This window comes from Cinclus cinclus, chromosome 2, assembly GCF_963662255.1.
Source record: "Cinclus cinclus chromosome 2, bCinCin1.1, whole genome shotgun sequence".
NCBI lineage: Eukaryota > Metazoa > Chordata > Aves > Passeriformes > Cinclidae > Cinclus > Cinclus cinclus.
The window spans coordinates 28,570,350-28,588,763 of NC_085047.1; the positions used below are offsets into that span (position 1 = coordinate 28,570,350).

At 43.7% G+C, this 18,414-nt stretch overlaps 1 protein-coding gene across 1 annotated transcript; it reads right to left on the bottom strand.

Annotated features, from left to right (window-relative positions):
- Positions 1-666: 666 nt before the first annotated feature.
- TNFRSF1A (TNF receptor superfamily member 1A) lies at positions 667-17,043 on the bottom strand. Its single transcript, XM_062513053.1, has 10 exons — positions 16,972-17,043; positions 7,624-7,825; positions 7,168-7,296; positions 6,715-6,861; positions 4,818-4,899; positions 4,430-4,497; positions 4,094-4,216; positions 3,719-3,756; positions 2,754-2,913; positions 667-2,168 (listed from the first exon to the last, which is right to left on the bottom strand). Exons 1-10 carry the CDS (start codon positions 17,008-17,010, stop codon positions 1,867-1,869), a joined length of 1,290 nt encoding a protein of 429 aa, XP_062369037.1. The 5' UTR covers positions 17,011-17,043; the 3' UTR covers positions 667-1,866.
- Positions 17,044-18,414: the final 1,371 nt, after the last annotated feature.

The following is an 18,414-nucleotide window of genomic DNA, read 5'->3' on the forward strand; positions in this document are numbered from 1 at the left end:
TGTCTCTGATTAAAAAAAAAATAGCAACAAAACCATCCTCAATTAAAATAGGACGTAGGCATAGCAAAACAAGGCCTCAAACTGGGAATTAAAACTGACTTCAGTTCCTGGCTTTGTCACTGACTGTCAGGAAGTTCCAAGTTTCAAGTAAGAAACTTTCAAGTGGAATAGGAGTAGTCTTCCTTATTTAACATGGTGCTTTGGTTCCTCAGGCAAAAATATGTAAAATCAACATTAAAGTATAGCCTATTATTCTTCTTTTATTTAAAGATATTTTCCTGTTTTAAAAAGCCAGATACAATCCAAATGACTCACTGTATATTGTTTAAAAATTCTCTCTAAATGTGCTGGCATTCATATTCTTGAATATCTGAGAAGACCTGCAACTGGATTTCATTTCAGTCCTACTTTCTGCCCTCAGCTAGCTTGCTTCTCGTGATATGAGGTCAGCTAAGTTTTACATAGCAAAGTACGTAAAACATGGGTGTTTTTTTATAAAAATACACAAGACCACCAAGCCATCCATTCCTGACACTTCTGTAAGCTATTTCCCTTCCTCTGCCCCCAGCCACAGTCACAGAAAATAAGCTGATATGAGCAAAACCAGAACAGAGTTAAAAATACTTTAATTCAGAACATTTAGTGTATTTACAATAGAAAGTTTTCTCTGGTCAAGGGATTAGAGACTGAAAAAATCCATGTTACAGAAAAGTGGACAACCTGCACCTGGTGCAGGCTGATTAATTTTTTCTACATCTCGTTTACCCACGTTAATTCCAATGAGAAAGTGATGAAGAGAGGCTGGGGATGGTACCGAATGGGTCCCACAGCCAAGCAGCAATCACAGAACACAGTCCAGGAAGTAGTGTGAAGTTATTCAACAGTTACTAAAATATCTATACAGGCACACACACAGTCCCATCTGCAGTTAGATTCATCAAATTGTCCACATGTAGATAAGCAGGTAGACACAAGCCTACCGACCCATGTGCAAACACAGATTTGCAGAGGTGCCCATGCTACCTATGCTCATGCATTGGTACCACCTCACCCAGGAAGATGCACACACTCCTTGCCACCCTGCACTTTGACAAACACACAGGCAGGTGTTTTGTTAATGCTAATTCAGACAGTTTCTAGATACAGAAAAAAACTTGAGAAAAAAAGCACCAAGCCTCTCATCTGACTCACTGGCTTGGAATCCTTACTCCTCTGGAGCATGAGGGACATAGTGTGAAAAGGATAATGTCCTCCTGTTTCTGGCAGAGAACCAGCTCTGCATCTCCAGGAGTCTTTTGCTACAGCAATACCTACTAGTTGCTACTGGTTGACACTGAGAGGGGGCAATCCTCTCCTGCTCCCAGAAATAGGCACATCCTCCCACCACTTACTCTGAGTCAGATTTAGCAATCAAAAGGCTGCAATATGAGCCACTTCAACTGGTTGATCTCGCAGAAAAATAGATCTGCAAGAAGTGAGTGAGTACTTTGATATCTGAACCGTCAGCTTAACCAAAGCACCCTCTATGATTACCCACCATATGATGTGTGGAGCATCTGTTCCAGCAACAACTTGTCCATAGAAGCTGATCAATGATCAAGTCACTCAGAGTTCCTATTTGCATCTTGGTCAGAGTTCACACACCACTTCCTTTTTGAGGTGCGTTGCAAAGGTCTGCCATGGCTTAAAGGTGTTGAACTACATGGTGGTTAATTAACAAAGCAAACCTCAGCCTTCCTCCAGCAGAACATGCTGCTGTTTCCAACAAAACCAGCTGACAAGTGTTACAAAGATGAGGAGATACAGGGAAAGAAAGAGAGCTATGATCCCCTCTTAATAGTCAAAGGCAGCTAAAGCAGAAATAGATTAAGGATGGTTGTGGAGGCTGCAAGGTTGAGGAGAGTTCTGGTTTAGCAAAGCTTCTTGAACAGCATCACTGCAGCCGCTGAGCTCCATCTGGCTGAGAACACAGCTGATGTGCTCCACAGTGGCAGCACGGCCCATCTGCAGTTTCCACAGTCGGAGCATCTCATACTGGGCATCTCGCAAGCGCCGGTGCTCCAGCTCAATCCGCTCCAGGTCACAGTCCCTCAGGCCCAGGCGCCGCACAAACTCCTTCCACCGAGATGGTGGCACCTGATCCACCACAGTGTACAGAATAGCAGGGTCTGCGAAAACAGAGGGAAAACCGTGAGAAGCAAGATTCTTCAACCTCAAGGGGGGTGTGAATAATCCAGGGCTGGAGATTGCCTTGGTATCTTGCATTGCCTCCTCTTGTTCAAGTCTTCTGCAGTTCTCCAGAGTAATCACACAGACTCGTGCAATGTCCAAAATTGCTCTTATCTCCCAAAATGTAATGGGAATGTTTCCCTATGCTCTTGTATAAGGTTATGAGCAGAGTCAAGCACATTTGCTTAGGGCCTTGCTGCCATACATTCTTGAAAAAGAATGAATTATTGAAATTATTCTGGGTCACTATCCCAGAGCCATTAAGACTGACAGCATATCAACACACGACAGTCCATTTTGCTAGTAGAGGAAAGGGACAACAGAAAGGCCTTGCACAAATATTTAGTATATAGAGACTCACAGGCTCTGGGCATGCTTCTGCCTTTGTACTGTGCCACGCACAGGGTACACATTCAGGTCACGTACACTGGGTAAGGTCTGTCCAGCATACCCCTAGCTGCTTCTGCATAATTAGGTTCTCGTTTGACTAGGGAAGGAGAGAAGGATGGAGGAGTTTCACTTACTGTCTGGGAGCTGTGTCTTCCTGGCAGGTCTGACACAGTCTGGTAACTCATCTGAACTCTGTGGCAGAGGTCCATATGATAGGCCTACATTTACTGGCAATTCTGTTTCCTTCTGGGACCCAGGAAGAAGGGTGGAAATTTCATTTCTCTTTTCCTCAGCCTAAAAGACACATTACATAATCCAGAATCACCCACAGCAACACAGTACACCTGTCTCCTGCAAGTAACCACTAGCTTTATATGCTAAAATTTATCCAAGATAAGTGGAGAGTGGATGTTGAGGTTTTAATTCTTCCTACGTGCCTTGTTTCAGCAGAAGATACTAAACATTTCTTTCCAACAGAACCCAGAGTTTAACTTTCTTTTGTCGCCACAAAACAGTAGTCTGGAAAAAAATACTTATTTACATAATCAAGTAAGGCTGGGACCCAAAATCACCACCATTCTAGAAGTTCCACATATCACCTTTCTCATCAGCCTCCTCTATAAGGCTGTGGAAACCCCACCTCAGCTGCTGCCTGGGCCATCTTATTTGCAGTTACCTTGGACCTCAGAGAATACTGTGAAGCAGCACTGAGAGGCTGGTGGAGTCAAGATCTGAAGGGAAGTAAAATTAATTAAATCCTCCAAACTTGGGGTACACAGAGAGAAAAGGGGATTAAGGACCAACTCTCTGGACAAAATGCATCCAGGAAAAAAAAAAAAAAAAAAAAAAAAAAAAAAAAAAAAAAAAAAAAAAAAAGAAGGCAAAAAGCCAGGAGTTTAAAAAGCAGCCTCTAGAAGAGGGGAAGTAATATTGGCTCCACCCTCTACAGGAAAAGACTTCTGAGTTAAACAGCCCTATTATCAGCTCACTTGAAAATACAAGGCCTGAAAATAGCCCACCAGGAAAAATATTACTCCAGATCCTAGGCTAACATATTTGAAAGTGGAAGATAAGCTCTTATACCCATCATCTTACTCACCTCTGATACTGTCTCCTTGGTTGTCTGTGGTAAAGAAACTTCAAAGAAAGAAAAAAAAAAGCAGAAATTATTTTCACTTCCTCTCATTCCAGAGAAAACAGGAAAGAAGCTATTCACAGTCCTGCCTTCAAAAATGTTTTATAGCAAAATACACATCCCAGAAATAAACTCATGTGCACTTCCAGTCACAGCTATAGGCATGGATGCAGAACTGCAACAAGAGCCTTGGCTATTTAGTTCTTGTGCTACTCTTGCCTTGCAGCAGAGCAGAGTAAGGGGATCCCACTTTCTCCCTCACGCACATGCACACACAAAACCACATAGAGAAAGAGTGTCTATCCCAATCAGTATCACTGTACATGCCACTGTACTCACCACAGGAGTAGAAAGACAACACTGCCCTGTTTTTCTGGACCAGCTTCCCTACTTTACATGCAAGGCAGAGGATAGAGATAAATCCAAATATTGCAGCAAGGGTGCCAAGTACAAGGTTTCCATCTGGACAAAAGGAAGAGAGCAAATGCATGAATGAGTAAGAAAGGAGGAGATAAGTACTAGAGGAAGAACAGCAAGTGAAGATTTGCAAATGGTAGGGAAAAAAAGGATAATGGTTTGACAAAGTGGAAAATATAACCGTTTACAAAAGGCATTAAGAGAACAACACCCCACGATGAAAAGGTTCCACTGTCCTTCAGTCTCCTGAGTACTCACTCAGCCCAGATGAAGTCGGTGAGGTAGCGACTGGGCTAGGACACCGCAAACAGTCTTCTCCAGTGCAGCTGAAAGAGCAAATCAGAGGGGTGAGCACATATGCAATGAAACTCTCAGCCATCTGCAACCATCCTAATTAACAGACAAGTCCTGGTGAGCCTGCAAAGCAGAGCAATGCAGTGTGACTAGTGACTTTGGGTTTTTAGTGGGCTGATGCCTACTGATGGAAGAGACTGGGGGTGAAGACCTACTTGCCCCAGAGAGACAATTAGAATATTGTAAAGTTATGTCTAGATAAAAAGGAGTCGTGAGAAGAATTTCTTCCCCCTGTGGAGCTCCTGCTGTCTCTCCTACTCAGTGGTGGGGCATACAGAGTAAAAAAGCTCACCTGTTGCAAGGCTTGCAAATATTACTACGTGACAAGAAGAATTGAGGCTTACACCTGCAAATTGCATCTTTGTTCTTTGAACCTGTAGAGAAAAAAAAAAAAACTAGAAACTGTTGCCATAATCTGCACAGAGAAGAAAACAAAGGGAAAAAAATCCACTCCAAGATGGATGAAAGATTATTCTTTTTTAAACCTGGAAAACTACTACTGAAGAAGAAAAAGGATTTGATCTTCATATAAAAATAGAGCTGGGGGAAGATAGAAGTAATAAAAATAAGAGTGCCACTGTTCTGAAGGTGGGCACCTCTGTAGAGGCTTGGAAAGGGACTATAATTACAGAGCAGCTGAAATTACTATAATGCACAAAAAGCAGTAAAAGTCACTCAAGTTCAAGCATGACAGGAAGGAGGAACCACATTAGTCAGGCCAAGATGAGGGAGAAGTGGCCCCTGAGCAGCTGGGACTGGTGAGGAAGTCAGTTTGGGGCAGGGAGAAATCACTTCAAGTCATGGGACACATAAGCACTCTTCTGATGTGAGTGGAAGAAAGGAAAGAACTATCATTTCTAAGCAAGTCACAGGACAGAGCCTGAGTAAAACAGGTGTGGGGAGGAGCAGGAAAGAACAGTGATGGAAGGACATCAAATTGCATGAGAGGAGGGGAAATGTACTAGAATAAAGAGTATGCATTCTGTGGTGAGTAAGGGACCGGAATGAAACAGCTCTACATCAGCCAAGAGGGAAGGAAGCTGCTCAAGGCTTAAGTGTGGAAACTGTAACAAGGTGATTGAGCACTAGAGGGAACACATTCACCAGTGAAACAGCAAACCTCACACTGGGCAGGGTAAGAGATGGGAAAAGAGAGGATAGCTTTAATACAAGGTAGGGTGTGGGAGCAGCTGGACTGGAAGCATGGCCTGCTGGATGATCAGAGAACAATTACTAAATTAATTATAATTGTGTATTTTGTGCAGATCACGACCAGACGAATAAGATGTTCAGAGGGGAGTGTGTGTCCTTGGGCTGTAAGACAGCCACTAAGGAATGTGTGTATGTGTGGACTTGGAAGACCAGTTACGTGTGAATGGGCACAGGTGTGTGCTGTCTTGTTTGGCTGCACAGTCAGATCTGCCTGTGCAACCATACAAAAGAGCTGATCAAGGATATAAAGTTAGTTAGTGCTGCATCCAATACTGACTTGTACCTTCTCAGCCATCACATGGACAGAAGACATTAAAGGGACATGGAAAGACTTAGACTACAGACAGCAGCATTTGATTATGATCTCTGATTTCTGACTGGAGATGAGGAACCTTGGCACAGCTAACACAAGTATTTCTCCCAGACACTGGCATCATCCCAAGGTAGTGCCCAATGCCACTGGGTATAGTTCAGTATTACTAGCAGCTCTTTTCTTCACAACACTGCACAGAACACTGTGTTAATTCAGCAACTGACTGACAAGCAGTTCAGATGAGCACTGGGACCAGAAGTGTTTTCACCCTATCCTACTCAAAGTGCTTCCAGCAGTTGGTAGGGGAAATGCAGTGAGCATCAGGAGAAAGACAAACAAGGAAAGTAAGGGGAAACCTACTCTAGAACAAAAAGACTTCGCTTCAGGACAGGCAAGGCAGAGGCACCAAAATTAAGTAGAAAGTAGCTCCTCACAACAGCCGAAACCAATAAACTGTTCAAGGACAAAAGAAAGCAGCTATGATAAGAAACAGCGATTTATGCCAGAGCAGGCAAAAAATCGCAGTCTTTCGGGGAAAAGAGGGAAGACAAACCCCAGTTGTTCCAAAACTACCATCCTTTCAGTGCAAGGCACTGCAGCATATCAGGAAGTCTACCCTACTACAGTACATCTGCACTGGAGCCATATCTTGTGCCATACTCACAGCTGGAAATAATCCCATTGGCACACAAACTGCAGTTCCTACACTGGAAGAATTCAGACTCAGAATCAATCTGATACTGATTCTTCTGACAGCCACATACAGTATCTTGCTGTGGGGTGCAGGGGTTCTCTATTATCTGCTGGAGTTCTGAGGAAAGAAAGGAGAAATTATTATTCCAGCCTCCTCCTTCACCTTCAACTGAGAGCACTGTTATGATGATAGGTATTGTTATCCCCTAATTTTCATAGAAAAAGGCCAGAAAGGCCTGCAAACTGCATCTCAGACTGTACTCATTTGGCCACCCTTATTCCTGCTGCCCCCAATTGCTTCCCATACGCTGTCTTACCCATTCAATTGCTGACTTTTCCAAGCTCCCTCGCTCACCTTGCCATCCTCTCCAGCCCTCATCCAGCACCATTTTCCTCAGACCCTGCAGATCTGACAGTAACTCACCTGTACGGCAGCGTGTGCACCGGAAGCATTTAGACATGGTGTTATCAACAGCTGTGAATGTGCCGTTGGCACATGGAAGACAGACAGTTGCCTGGTCGGGCCCATCACAGTCTTTTGCCTTGTAGGTACCTGCAAGAAAACCACTTAACAGAGCTCTGACAGGAAGGCAAATGCATTGTCTTAGGGAGGACAGGACTCACTGGGTCCTCAAAGAAACCCTGGGGTTGATAGCATAAGGACTAAGTATGCTTCCTCTCCCCAGTGTGAATGACATTGACAGCCCATAAGAAGAGAAAAGGAGTAAGAATAAATAAAGGAATAAAAATTTATCTGAGTAGGGATAGGTACCAAGCAATGGGAGAGCTGATTAGCTGTAGGAAAGAGGCAGTTTAAGAGTGCAGGACAGGGAAATGCCTCCAACGCAAAAGTCACTACTACTGTATTTATTTTGTGTACCTGCATGACACCTCATGCAGCAGTGGGTCTTTCTGGGGTGTAGGTATTGTCCCAGTTGACAGTGCATCTGTTTCTTTTCTCTCCTCAAAGGGTTAGAGGGGTCTCTTCCATCCAAAGCTACCCAACGGACTTGCAGTCTATATGGCAGTGGAGTAATTTCTACAGATTCCTTTGTCAACACACAGACAAATATTAGAATAACCTGTAAATAGACAGGAAGGCAGGGAGATGAGAGAAATAAGGTGAAAAAAACATTATATCCTCCTGCAGTCTGCACCTCTGACTTCAGCACTTAGAATTAAATCATATCGTGAGTTCAGTTTACTTGGCTAATTCTGGTAATGGGACTCTCCCCTGGCAAATGTGTGTGGGGAGATATTTACAAAAATAAACCCTAACAAACTGATGCCTGGCATCCATGATATTAATATACAGTTCAATGGCCTCCATGGCAAACTGATTGTATATAAAACAAATGTTTTTCACAATGTGCATTTTATACATGGAATGCCTTGAAAAAGCTGCAGCTTGCATAAAAGTTACACAAGACCAAAGAAATGTTTTTATTAAGGAAGGCAATAAGGCTGTCCATGTAGAAACAGATCCACAGAGAAGAATGCACCCAGTACTGGAAGTCCCACTGAATAAATACACAAGATGGGAAGTTTGGAATAAGATGGTAAAGGAGGATCTCACTGCCTGCTAAGTACAGGAAATCTTCCAAAATGCCTACTGAGCAAGCCAGAGCTAGAAATGTTGGAAAGTTAGGGGTTTTGACTTCTCCCCATGTCAAATGTACATTCTTCCTCTAAACTGCAGCTGTTAACAATCAGCCTGTACACACTGACACAAAAATGCACAGTTTCTTCTTTTTTAAATTCCATTAAGATTTGATTTCCATTTTTCCACTTGAAAGTTAGTGTTGTCATGCCAATCTTAACAGAAATATTAAGACTGGCATGACCGCCACACGACTGTAAGAGAGTGTGACTTTATACACCCACATACACATTAACCAAGGGTTAAAAGCACAGCCTGTGCCAATAATAAAGGATGCCGTTCCTTGGACACTGTTTCAGGACACTATTCCCAGCATGAAAATTGAGAAATACACTGTTTATGTAATGGCCAAAAGGTCTCCCCTCTGGTAAGACCACAGCATAAATGACTCATCAGCAAAAGATCGTGTACCAGAAGGATGGTAAGAAGATTGCAGCATATCATAAACACAACTCCTTTGCCTGTTGGCCCAACAGAAAAACAGACTTCGGGCATGCATTTCAAACATTCAGATAAAGAAAGAAACATACAACAACAAAAAGGTTAAAAAAACCCCAACAAAACAAAACCAGGAAAAACGTGGCCCAACTTGCTGAAGTCAGCAAGTTTTTACAGCAAAGACCCATCCCATCCCAACCAATGGGTCCTGAAGACTATGAAAGATTTGTCCAAAAACTACTTTATAGTACCATGAAGAAGTCCAGCAGCATGATTAAGACTTGGCAACCTGCATCCCTTGCCATCCTCTTTGCTCACAAGTGATCATGACCACACCATCTGGACATCCATGTGTTGATGCTTCTGAGCATGTTACAAGATGTACCAATGAATTCTATGCATCAGATTATGTGAATAATGACAATCAACTATTTTTTTTACTGCCCCATCAATATAATCTCAAAGTTTTACTACACTACCTTCCCCTCTAATTGTAATGTTTTCCCAGCTTGTTTTTTTGAAAGTGTTTTTCTGAAGATGCCCTGCAGTACAGGCACAGCTTCAGAGTTTCTCTGTTGGTTGGTTGGGCTTTTTTGCTTTTTCAGCTTGGAGAGTTATAGCAAAAGCAAAGTAAACCAATAAGGGTAAACCACATTTTGTGGTAGCAAGCTTAACAAAACATACATAGAATGAAATGGCTATGACAGCCCTACACTGTCATGTTTCTCATTCAGAATTAAAGCCTTGGGGGAGAAAGGTACATACATAAAAGCAACCTAAAACCTCAAGAACGATGGAATTTGCAACTCTGAGAAAGCTAAAACATTGCTTTTCAGAGAGGTCTGACATATTCAGTGGACCAGATGCTAAAATGGTGGACAGGAAAAAAGAGAACCACATATTTAAATAGATATCATTTCAGACTTAATTAGTTGACCACAAAATAATTGTAAGCACTCCAACAACTCCTCAGTGAAACTAAAAACTGTTTCAGCAGCAATTGTTTCAGTATTACAAGATTTATTGCTTGCAGGAAAATGGATAAAAGATCCTTCACACAGATGGTCTCACACACAGTAATAATAAAAACGTTCTGATTTTCTAGGTATTGATTAATCCCTGATAAAAGAATATAAACACTCAGCCCGTAAGTCACACAAGTCAGCAATAGAAAGAAGATGAATGCATCAAATATTAAGGCAAAAATACAGAGAAAATTAGTCAGATACACCTTCAAAGCCAAAAGAAAACATAAGTGCTCTTAATTTTTCAGATTAAGTGCAAGCATGTCTGTAAGTGTCATCAAAGCAGAGTTAACATATTATGGACCAGAGTCTGAGGAATAGAGAATCACAGGCCACAAGTGACACACCCCAATGACTCGGCTATCCAGCAAAATCATTCACATGATGGAAAAAAAAACCATAACACCACTATCTTAAGCAGCTCCCCAAGCCATTCAGCAATACACTGATTTATACCAATGAACAATTTCATCAAATTGCGGTAATACGTGGAATTAGAATAGTCTGTTCTGATTCAGATGGAAGGCACGTAACTTGTGGTATATGAACTGTGACAACCATATTTCAACATGGACTACAGAACTGATCAAAATCCTCAGCAAAACCATCCTAAGAGGATATGAATGTGACCACATGGCAACCACTTGGTAGTGAAAGAGTGACCCAATGAAGAATGACAAGACTCCTTATAGTCATGTGTTTGATCCAGACTGTCACTTGAGGGATAGGGAGTTTAGATCATAAGGGTATAACTGCCCGGGGATTTCTTTGTCGGGAGTCCCTTTTTTGAGGCACCTGGCTTAAACTACCATGTAACTCAGTTGATTTTTACCCATAAATCTGTCTGATGGGGATGAGAGCCTGATTTTAAAAAATTCTTTAGCAGTATTCCCTCCTCTAGACACATTCAAGGATCTTCAAATCTTCAAACTGTGAGGCTCCAAACTGCTGCCAGCGCTCCGGGTGAGGCTGCCCCAGTGCTGAGCACAGTGGATGGTCCCCCCTGTGCCCGGCTGTGCTGCCGTGTTTGATGCCCCCAGGACACGGTTTGTGCCCTCTGGGCTGCCCGGGCACACCCTGCTGACTCTCACTGAGCTGCTGCCCACCAGCACCCCCAGGGCCCTCCCTGCAGGGACCTCCTCAGACATTCCTCTCCCAGTTTAGATTTATGCCCGGCAGTAACTCTGTTCCCAGATCCAGGATCCAGCGTTTGGACTTTCTCCATTTCATTCCAAAAATCATTGCTCAGTGCTCCAATTTATCTAGAATGAATACATTGAACAGAACTGTCCCTAGAATTGAGCCCTGAGGAACACTGCCAGCCAGATTTAGCTCCGTTTACCAAGCACTGAAGCCTCAACTCATTGATAAGAGTTTGCCAAGGTAAAGTTTAGAGGTTTTTCTGCAAGTGAAATAAGCTGAATTTGCATTTTTGGATGTACAGCAAGTCCACCTGCCAGGATAAAAAAAACCAGTACCCACTAAGCAACTTCACAGAGACAATGTGTATTACCTAGGCCAAGTGATAATTCAAACCACATGTGATGCACACCACTGATTCATACCTACTCACTCATTTCAGTGAGTAGGGACGACCCAGGGAAAACAGAATCAGCAGAAACTCTAGGGTTTACTTCTGAAACTGCTGCAGGAATAACCAGAATATGACAGAATGCTGTTTCCTTAAAACATCACACCCCTCTGGGTGACAGCTGTGTTCCCTGCACATTCTCCTCACACATAAGGCAGCCCTAGTTCCTTCCCATGCCTTACGCCAGCACTTACTGCCCAACATTTCACCTACAATGAGAAATGGCACAGCACAAGCCAAAAAGCTCCTCTATGCAAGATTTTGTCAGCTGAGACAGGAATTAGGAGCCTTTCCACAATTTTCACATTCTAATATTCTTGAATTACTGCCACCACTACAATTTGCACCTTTGTTCCTGCTTCTGCCTCACCAGGCCATGCACACAGAACTGCAATGAGGTGATATCCCCCCAGAAAAAGGCAAAGGAAGAAAGGAAGGGCAAAGATAAAAGTGAAGAACAGAGCAAGATGCCAGAAAGATGGGTGAGAGGGTGGAAATAAGGGACATTTGAGAGCAGAGCTCTCAGGACAAGGAGACATAAGGCACAGTACCTGTGCAGCATGTCAGTGCTGTCCCATATTATCACCTCATGAGGCTGGGAAATACCAAATTACTCAGCATGAATGGCTGCAGCCCTGCTGTGACCTGCCAGGCTCCGTGCCTGCAGGGAGAAGGGTGGAGGGAGCACAGTGACAGACAGGTACAGTGTCACAAGGTACAGTGACACACAGGTCATTTTGCTATCTTTAATACTGTTGCTTCAATATTGCTTGAAAAAACAGTACACCATACTAGTAGATATAACTATCTACATTGTGTTCTAAATAATTATGAATTAAGTCTTTTAGTCTCAGCATTATCATCATCAATGAAATAAATATTTTATTCATATAAATATATTTAGTTTGTCATCCTTAATCCTCAGGGACCAAGTTGCATGAAGATTCCAAAGTAAAAACTTAATCAACTACTTCTCTCAAAAAAGCTTCCATTTTGCAAATTCATTTTTAAATGAAATAACTGCCTGCAAATAAGAGGCATTATGAGTCATTAGAGCGCCTCAAATTATTTCATAACAGCAAGTTACCTTGGCTTAAGAATTCAGCATTACACATGCTCCATGCACAAGTATTCTGCATATGAATAATCTCTTAGCCTTTTTAATGAGTCATAAAAAATTAGTCAGCTTGGAGGCTTGAAGGAAAACCAGTATCTTGCTCAGACTAATGAGTTACCAAAGAAATCAGGGTACAGGATTTACCCTTATGTTCTTTGTCTGGTTCAGCCATTTCCAAAAGCTCTTTGAGGTTTGCATTTGTTTTAGTTTGTTATACAAAGATGAAAGGGAAACCAGAACTTCTGCTTCACACATTGAGAAATGTGCATTAAAGCAACATTTACAGGAAGCTTTTGTCATTGCTCACTAAAATCTAGAAAGGACAAAAGAAGGGTAGAACAACTACTATTATAAATAATCTTTCATTTTCTTCCATTTCTTTCATGAGAGAATGTTGTATATATTGCTGCATATATTTAGGCCTCGTCTAAAATCAGGAGACTAGTAATAGCTTTGATAGAATTAAGAAAGGCCTTAGAAAACCTAACTTACAAACCAAGAGAAAACCGTGATTATCTATAAGGATTGTGGACTTCACATCATAAAATATCATAAAGTATATAAAGTTGGAAGGTTTTACTTCATATTAGTAGAGATTAAGAAAATAATGGAGAAGTCATTAGGTGATAACAACCATAAAAATTTCTTTGGAAGTTTTCCCTCCGAGGACAGTGTGCTGAACACAGAGTGCCACATTCACTGACCCTCGACACCTCAGCACTTTGCCTGCCTGTGTTCAGGGCTCAGTTCAACTGTGCTGCTGTACAGCCTCACATCAGAGTGCTGATGGAGCAGGAGCCATGGGGAAGGATCAGTGGGGTCCTTACTTTTCCATCCTGAAATGATTTTCAGCTGGGCATGAACCCTCGACCCCTGCCCACACTGTGCCATGCACAAACCTGCTCATGCCCCTCATCAGTGACTCACTAGGTGAATTTTTATGTCAGGTTAATTGTCAAATGCTGAGCCCTACTCATAGGAACAGACATTGTCCTGTTTGGTTTAATAGAGAAATGTAGTGACAGTGCTTTGAGATCTGCTTTCCACTGACAGGTTCCTCAGAGCATAACACAAAGATACGTGTTAGCAAAGGAAGCACTCAGCTTTCCAGAGATTACAAAATAGAACACAAGGCATCTGCCCCAAATACAAACAAAGCCTCTTTGTGATGACTAAAGAAACTGGGTAAGAAAGAGCAAAATGACAACACTGGGTTTACCACAAATATTACTGCTAATGCAGAAAATCGATTACTAAATGAAAAGGGAAAGGCATCCAAACTGACAGTACTGCTTACTTGTGAGAACAAAAATTGCCACTTAAGTGTACTTAGCACAGATCCTAATATAAACATTTCATTTGGCTAGAAGTAGTTAGTCCTAAAAACAGAAATTAAAATTAGATTAATAAGCAGTAAAAGTTCAATTAGTCTGACTGGAGGAAACAACCAGAAATACAATCAAATGCTACGAATTGTTAAGAAAGGATTTGAGAACAAAACCAAAAGTGTTGTTATGACAACATATAAAGGATTCAATGTGGACTGCAGCTCTGGTCACCAACCTTAAGAATATAAATTAACCCAGATATAATACAGAGAAAAGTAGAAAGGACCATCACTGGTACAGACTGACTGCCACAAAGGGAATGATAAAATATACCGGTCTATAAACGAGAAACCTGAGCCAAGGATACTGTAGCAGGTTCAAAGTCATGAATGACAAAGAGAAGGTGAACGGGGATGAGTGTTCTCTGTCACCTCCAATACAAGAACTAAGAGGCATCACATAAGACAAGCAGCAGAGAGGTTCAAAACAAACACAGGGAGGTACTTTTACAGGCAACATGTAGCTGAGGTGTGGGAGTCCCTGAGAGAGTGCTGGCTCTGCCAGAAACCTGTCCTGGTTCCAAAAATTGATCACCACACCCATCACCAGAAGGAAAACAAAACAAAACAAAACAAAACAAAACAAAAAAAAAAAAAAAAAAAAAAAAAAAAAAACAAAAAAAAAAAACACATGGTCAGGGATCCAAAATATGAACATGCCATTTCAACTTGGAAATTCCTACAGTCCCAGCCCACTGGAAGCCAGGAGACAATTCTTATTTTTTGTTGCTGTACACTCGCTCTGCTCCGAAACTATTGGCAGGCACCTGTGACTGGTCACTACTGGAAACAGGCTGGTGGCCCATGAGTTCTTTCTTACAATAATGCACTTGGTGGCCTGGTTTTCAATTTTTATATAACATAGCTTCTAACTTCAAAAAGTCAGTTTCTCACCTCATTTAGAAAAGAAATCAGTGCCAAAAGTATCCATATGGCTATTTTGTCTTTTTTTCTTCATAAAAGGGAATTTTATTTAATAAAATAAACTTCCAATATATTTTTTTTTCTTTAAATGAGACAGAAAACCTTGGCCTTAGTGAAGACAGATGCCATTTTGTCCACTGTAAAAGTCAGGAGTGCATGGGGAAAAAGCAGAGGACCTGAAAATCAGTTTAAGGACAGGAAAAAGAGTGAATGCATGGAAACAGGCCACAGGAAATTTTGAGAAAAGAAAGGCTATGAGGCCAAATAAGCTGATATGCAAAGTAAATGACAGATGGAAGGGCATGCAACAGAGTGAGACCTGTAACTCTGGGGAAAAAAAAGAACATTATTTTATTGAAAAGATAAACATCTGCAGGGAGTAGCATGTTATTGGCAACTTGAAATGACATGCAAATAGGAAGGGGAAAATATCTTCAAAAAGAAATCCCACTGAAGGACACTTCTTCCAGTATCTTATTTAACTGAAGATAATATAACAAATTTCGGGAATCCAATAGGTTTTTTTTTCTTTTTTTTTTCTTTTGCCAGCTGAATGAATAATATTGTATATAGTATCTGATTTACACCAAAATGTGTGCACCTCTATTCTTAAGCTAGAAACACACTTTTCAGGTTTTCTAACTGGTTTGAAATCTGTCCATACGTCAATAGTTTATGTGTCCTACCTAGGTCCCAAAACAGTAAGTGATCTACAGCTACAGTCAAGGTATTCTTTCTCCTGAGTTTTAATTGTATTGTCCTGCAACTGCTAGCTTTAAGTCTATTACCGGGTTTCCAAACCTTTCAAGCTGTAAAAAAAAAAAAAAAAACAAACGCAAACGCCCTCTGGAAGCTAATTTTGCACATGCTGCAACCTTCTGACCACACATTAACAACTAACCCAACAGTACAAGTCCAGTGCAGCCAAGTGCAAGTGTGCTTAAGTATTTAAGGATAACCAGTTTGACCTTGTAACCTCTACAGCAGAATTTATAGCCATGCCATGATGCTGAGTGACACCACTCCACTGTCCCAGCTTCACCACACATCTGCTGACACTGGACAGCCACTCACATCTGGCAATCAGATTATTCATAAAACTTCAAATTTCTTTTACAACTTTTTTGCCCGCAAAACCATAAAGGGCAGCTTGAAAGTCTGGGCTTACGAAGCCCGGGAAGGCTAAAGATCTACCGGCAAAGCTGAACTTGCTTTTATACAAATCCCGTGGTTTGGGGCGTAGCTACAAGCCGCTAATCTCTGTTCAGCCGCCCGCAGAGCTGCATTTGTGTGCGGCCGGCTGCACAGCAAAGCGGGGGCGGCTCATCCCCGGCCCCCGCATAGCGGCGGCGGCAGCGGAGCAGCTCCGATCCCGGCCCGGGCCACTCCGATCCCGGCCCGGGCCACTGCGATCCCGGCCCGGGCCACTCCGATCCCGGCCCGGGCGGCTCGGTGCCCCCCGAGCCCCAGCGCCCGGACCGCCCCGCGCGTTAACGGCCGCGCCGCGGGTTCCAGGGAATCCACCGCCGTTCCTGTAAACCCAGACGCCTTTTCCCAGAGTCAGGGATAAATCCCGGAAGCGGCGCCAGAGAACTCGGTGTCCAGCGGTGGGCGGTGAGCGGAGGGAAGGAGGCGACGAGCACGGCAGTGCCGCTGCCCCGCGGGCACCCGGCGGATGGGATGGCGCGGCTGGGCTGCCCGACCCGCTACCGCCGCTCCTGCCGCTCCGGCGCCCGCACCAGCCTCGCCTGCGACGACGACCGCCCGCCTCGCCCTCCCGCAGACTCCCCGAGCCCTGCCCCCCTACTGCCCGCCCCGGCTCGGGGCTGCCGAGAGGGGAGCCCCAGCCCCCCGGAGAGGGCGAGCAGAAAGAGAGCTGTCCGCAGACCGGCAGCGGTGGGGAGCCCGACGGCGGCCGGGAGGGTCGAAGAGAGCCCGGGCCCGAAAGCTCGACGGCGAACACCGCTCAGCGGACCCGCAGTGGGCTGCAGATCCGCGGGACCGGAGCTGTCGCCGGGCGAGGCGGTGTCCCGCCGGCGCACGACCCCGCTCCGACGGGAGCGGCGAAGTCCCCGCCGTGACTTACCGTCCCCAGCGAGATGCGGGGCAGCGCCGGGCCGCGCATGGCTCCGCGGCCCGCTACATCCCCGTGGCAGGGTCCCTCACGTCCAGAGGAAGCCGCCCCAGCCCTACCCAGCGCCGGCCGGAGCAGCGCGGAGAGCGACTACAACCCCGTCTCCCACTTCCTGGCAGCGGCAGCAGGAAAGAGAGCGGCGAGCGGGAGGCGGCCCGGAGCCGCGCCGAGCCCCGCCCGCCCACCGCCGTGCGAGGACCGGCGTCGGCAGTATTCCTTAAAAACCCAGACGGACGAGCTGAAAAAAACCCAACTGATTGTGCATCGAGTGGCTAAAGCTGCTAGAAAACACTCGGGAAAAGAGTCAGAGGACGTCTACTGATATGTTAAAGTTCTTGACGCGGGAGTGTTTCACTCTTCAGCTGTACTTTTTTTTCCACGTGAAAATTAACCATGTACTTGTAAGAAAAAGACTTTCTGCATCTCAACTGCTTTAATTTTAAAGAAAGGCGTTTCTCAGCCACGACCATCATTTTTAGAGTCTGTATGACCGTCCTGTAGTTTAAAACACACATTTTCTTGTACGCTCCAATGAACCAGCTGTACAGATAGTGCAAATATAAGCAAAACCAACCCGACATTCTGTGTAAGCCCTGCTTCATTTAATATATCCTCTTAGCATGTTTGAAAAACAAAAATACAACAAGGAATGAGTGGCTAAATGATAAAGAACTCTGCTTAATTTCTTTGTCCAAGACTTCCCCTTGCTTTCTGGAATTGTCTCTGTACTCCAGTAAAAAACATTAAATCAAGCTACTAAGCATTGTTTTGGAAGAATTTGCCCATTTCAGTACAAAATGGGTACAATTCACTCCGTGGACTATCTGAATTACTGCGGAGATATCCAAACACCTCCACACTGTTCCTACAATGGAGTTGCTCATCTGCTGTGTGGAAGCCAATGACGGCACGGGCACAGGAGAAAACAAGGAGAGCACTTTTCCACACTTTGGCTTGGAAAAGCTGTGACTTTCCATCTACAAGTCCCAGGAGGGAAGGAAATAGCAGAATAACCTGCTATCAGATTGCAGCCATCTCTGGGGATAGAGATGGAAAAGATTTTGTCTCGTTCATTTCCTTGCCTCAAATGAGGACAATACAAAGTTAGCCCCTAAAGGGAAAGTTCTGGCACACATTCTGTGAAGGAGGAAATAATGTTTTAAATTGGGCTGTTTAAAACCTGGGCTGTTCCAGGTTTAGCACTTGATGTCGTGTCATGGAGCTTCAGCCTTTAAAAAAAAAAGCCCCATTTCTTTAGAACTACGTAAATGTCAAAAAATCCCTGTGAACCTTCACATTTGACTCCTCCCAAGTTCGGGGAGAGACATCTCACAGCCCACTGCACGTTTGACATTTACACCAATGCCAAAAGCTCCAATGTAGATCCACTTCCCA

Excerpts from the sequence above, each read along its gene's own strand:
- TNFRSF1A (XM_062513053.1), bottom strand. The coding sequence starts at position 17,010 with ATGCGCGGCCCGGCGCTGCCCCGCATCTCGCTGGGGACG. Across the intron at positions 4,498-4,817 it reads ATTTGCAAGCCTTGCAACAG|CTGCACTGGAGAAGACTGTT; the intron begins GTGAGCTTTTTT and ends TTGCTCTTTCAG. Across the intron at positions 2,914-3,718 it reads CCAAGGAGACAGTATCAGAG|GCTGAGGAAAAGAGAAATGA; the intron begins GTGAGTAAGATG and ends TGTGTCTTTTAG.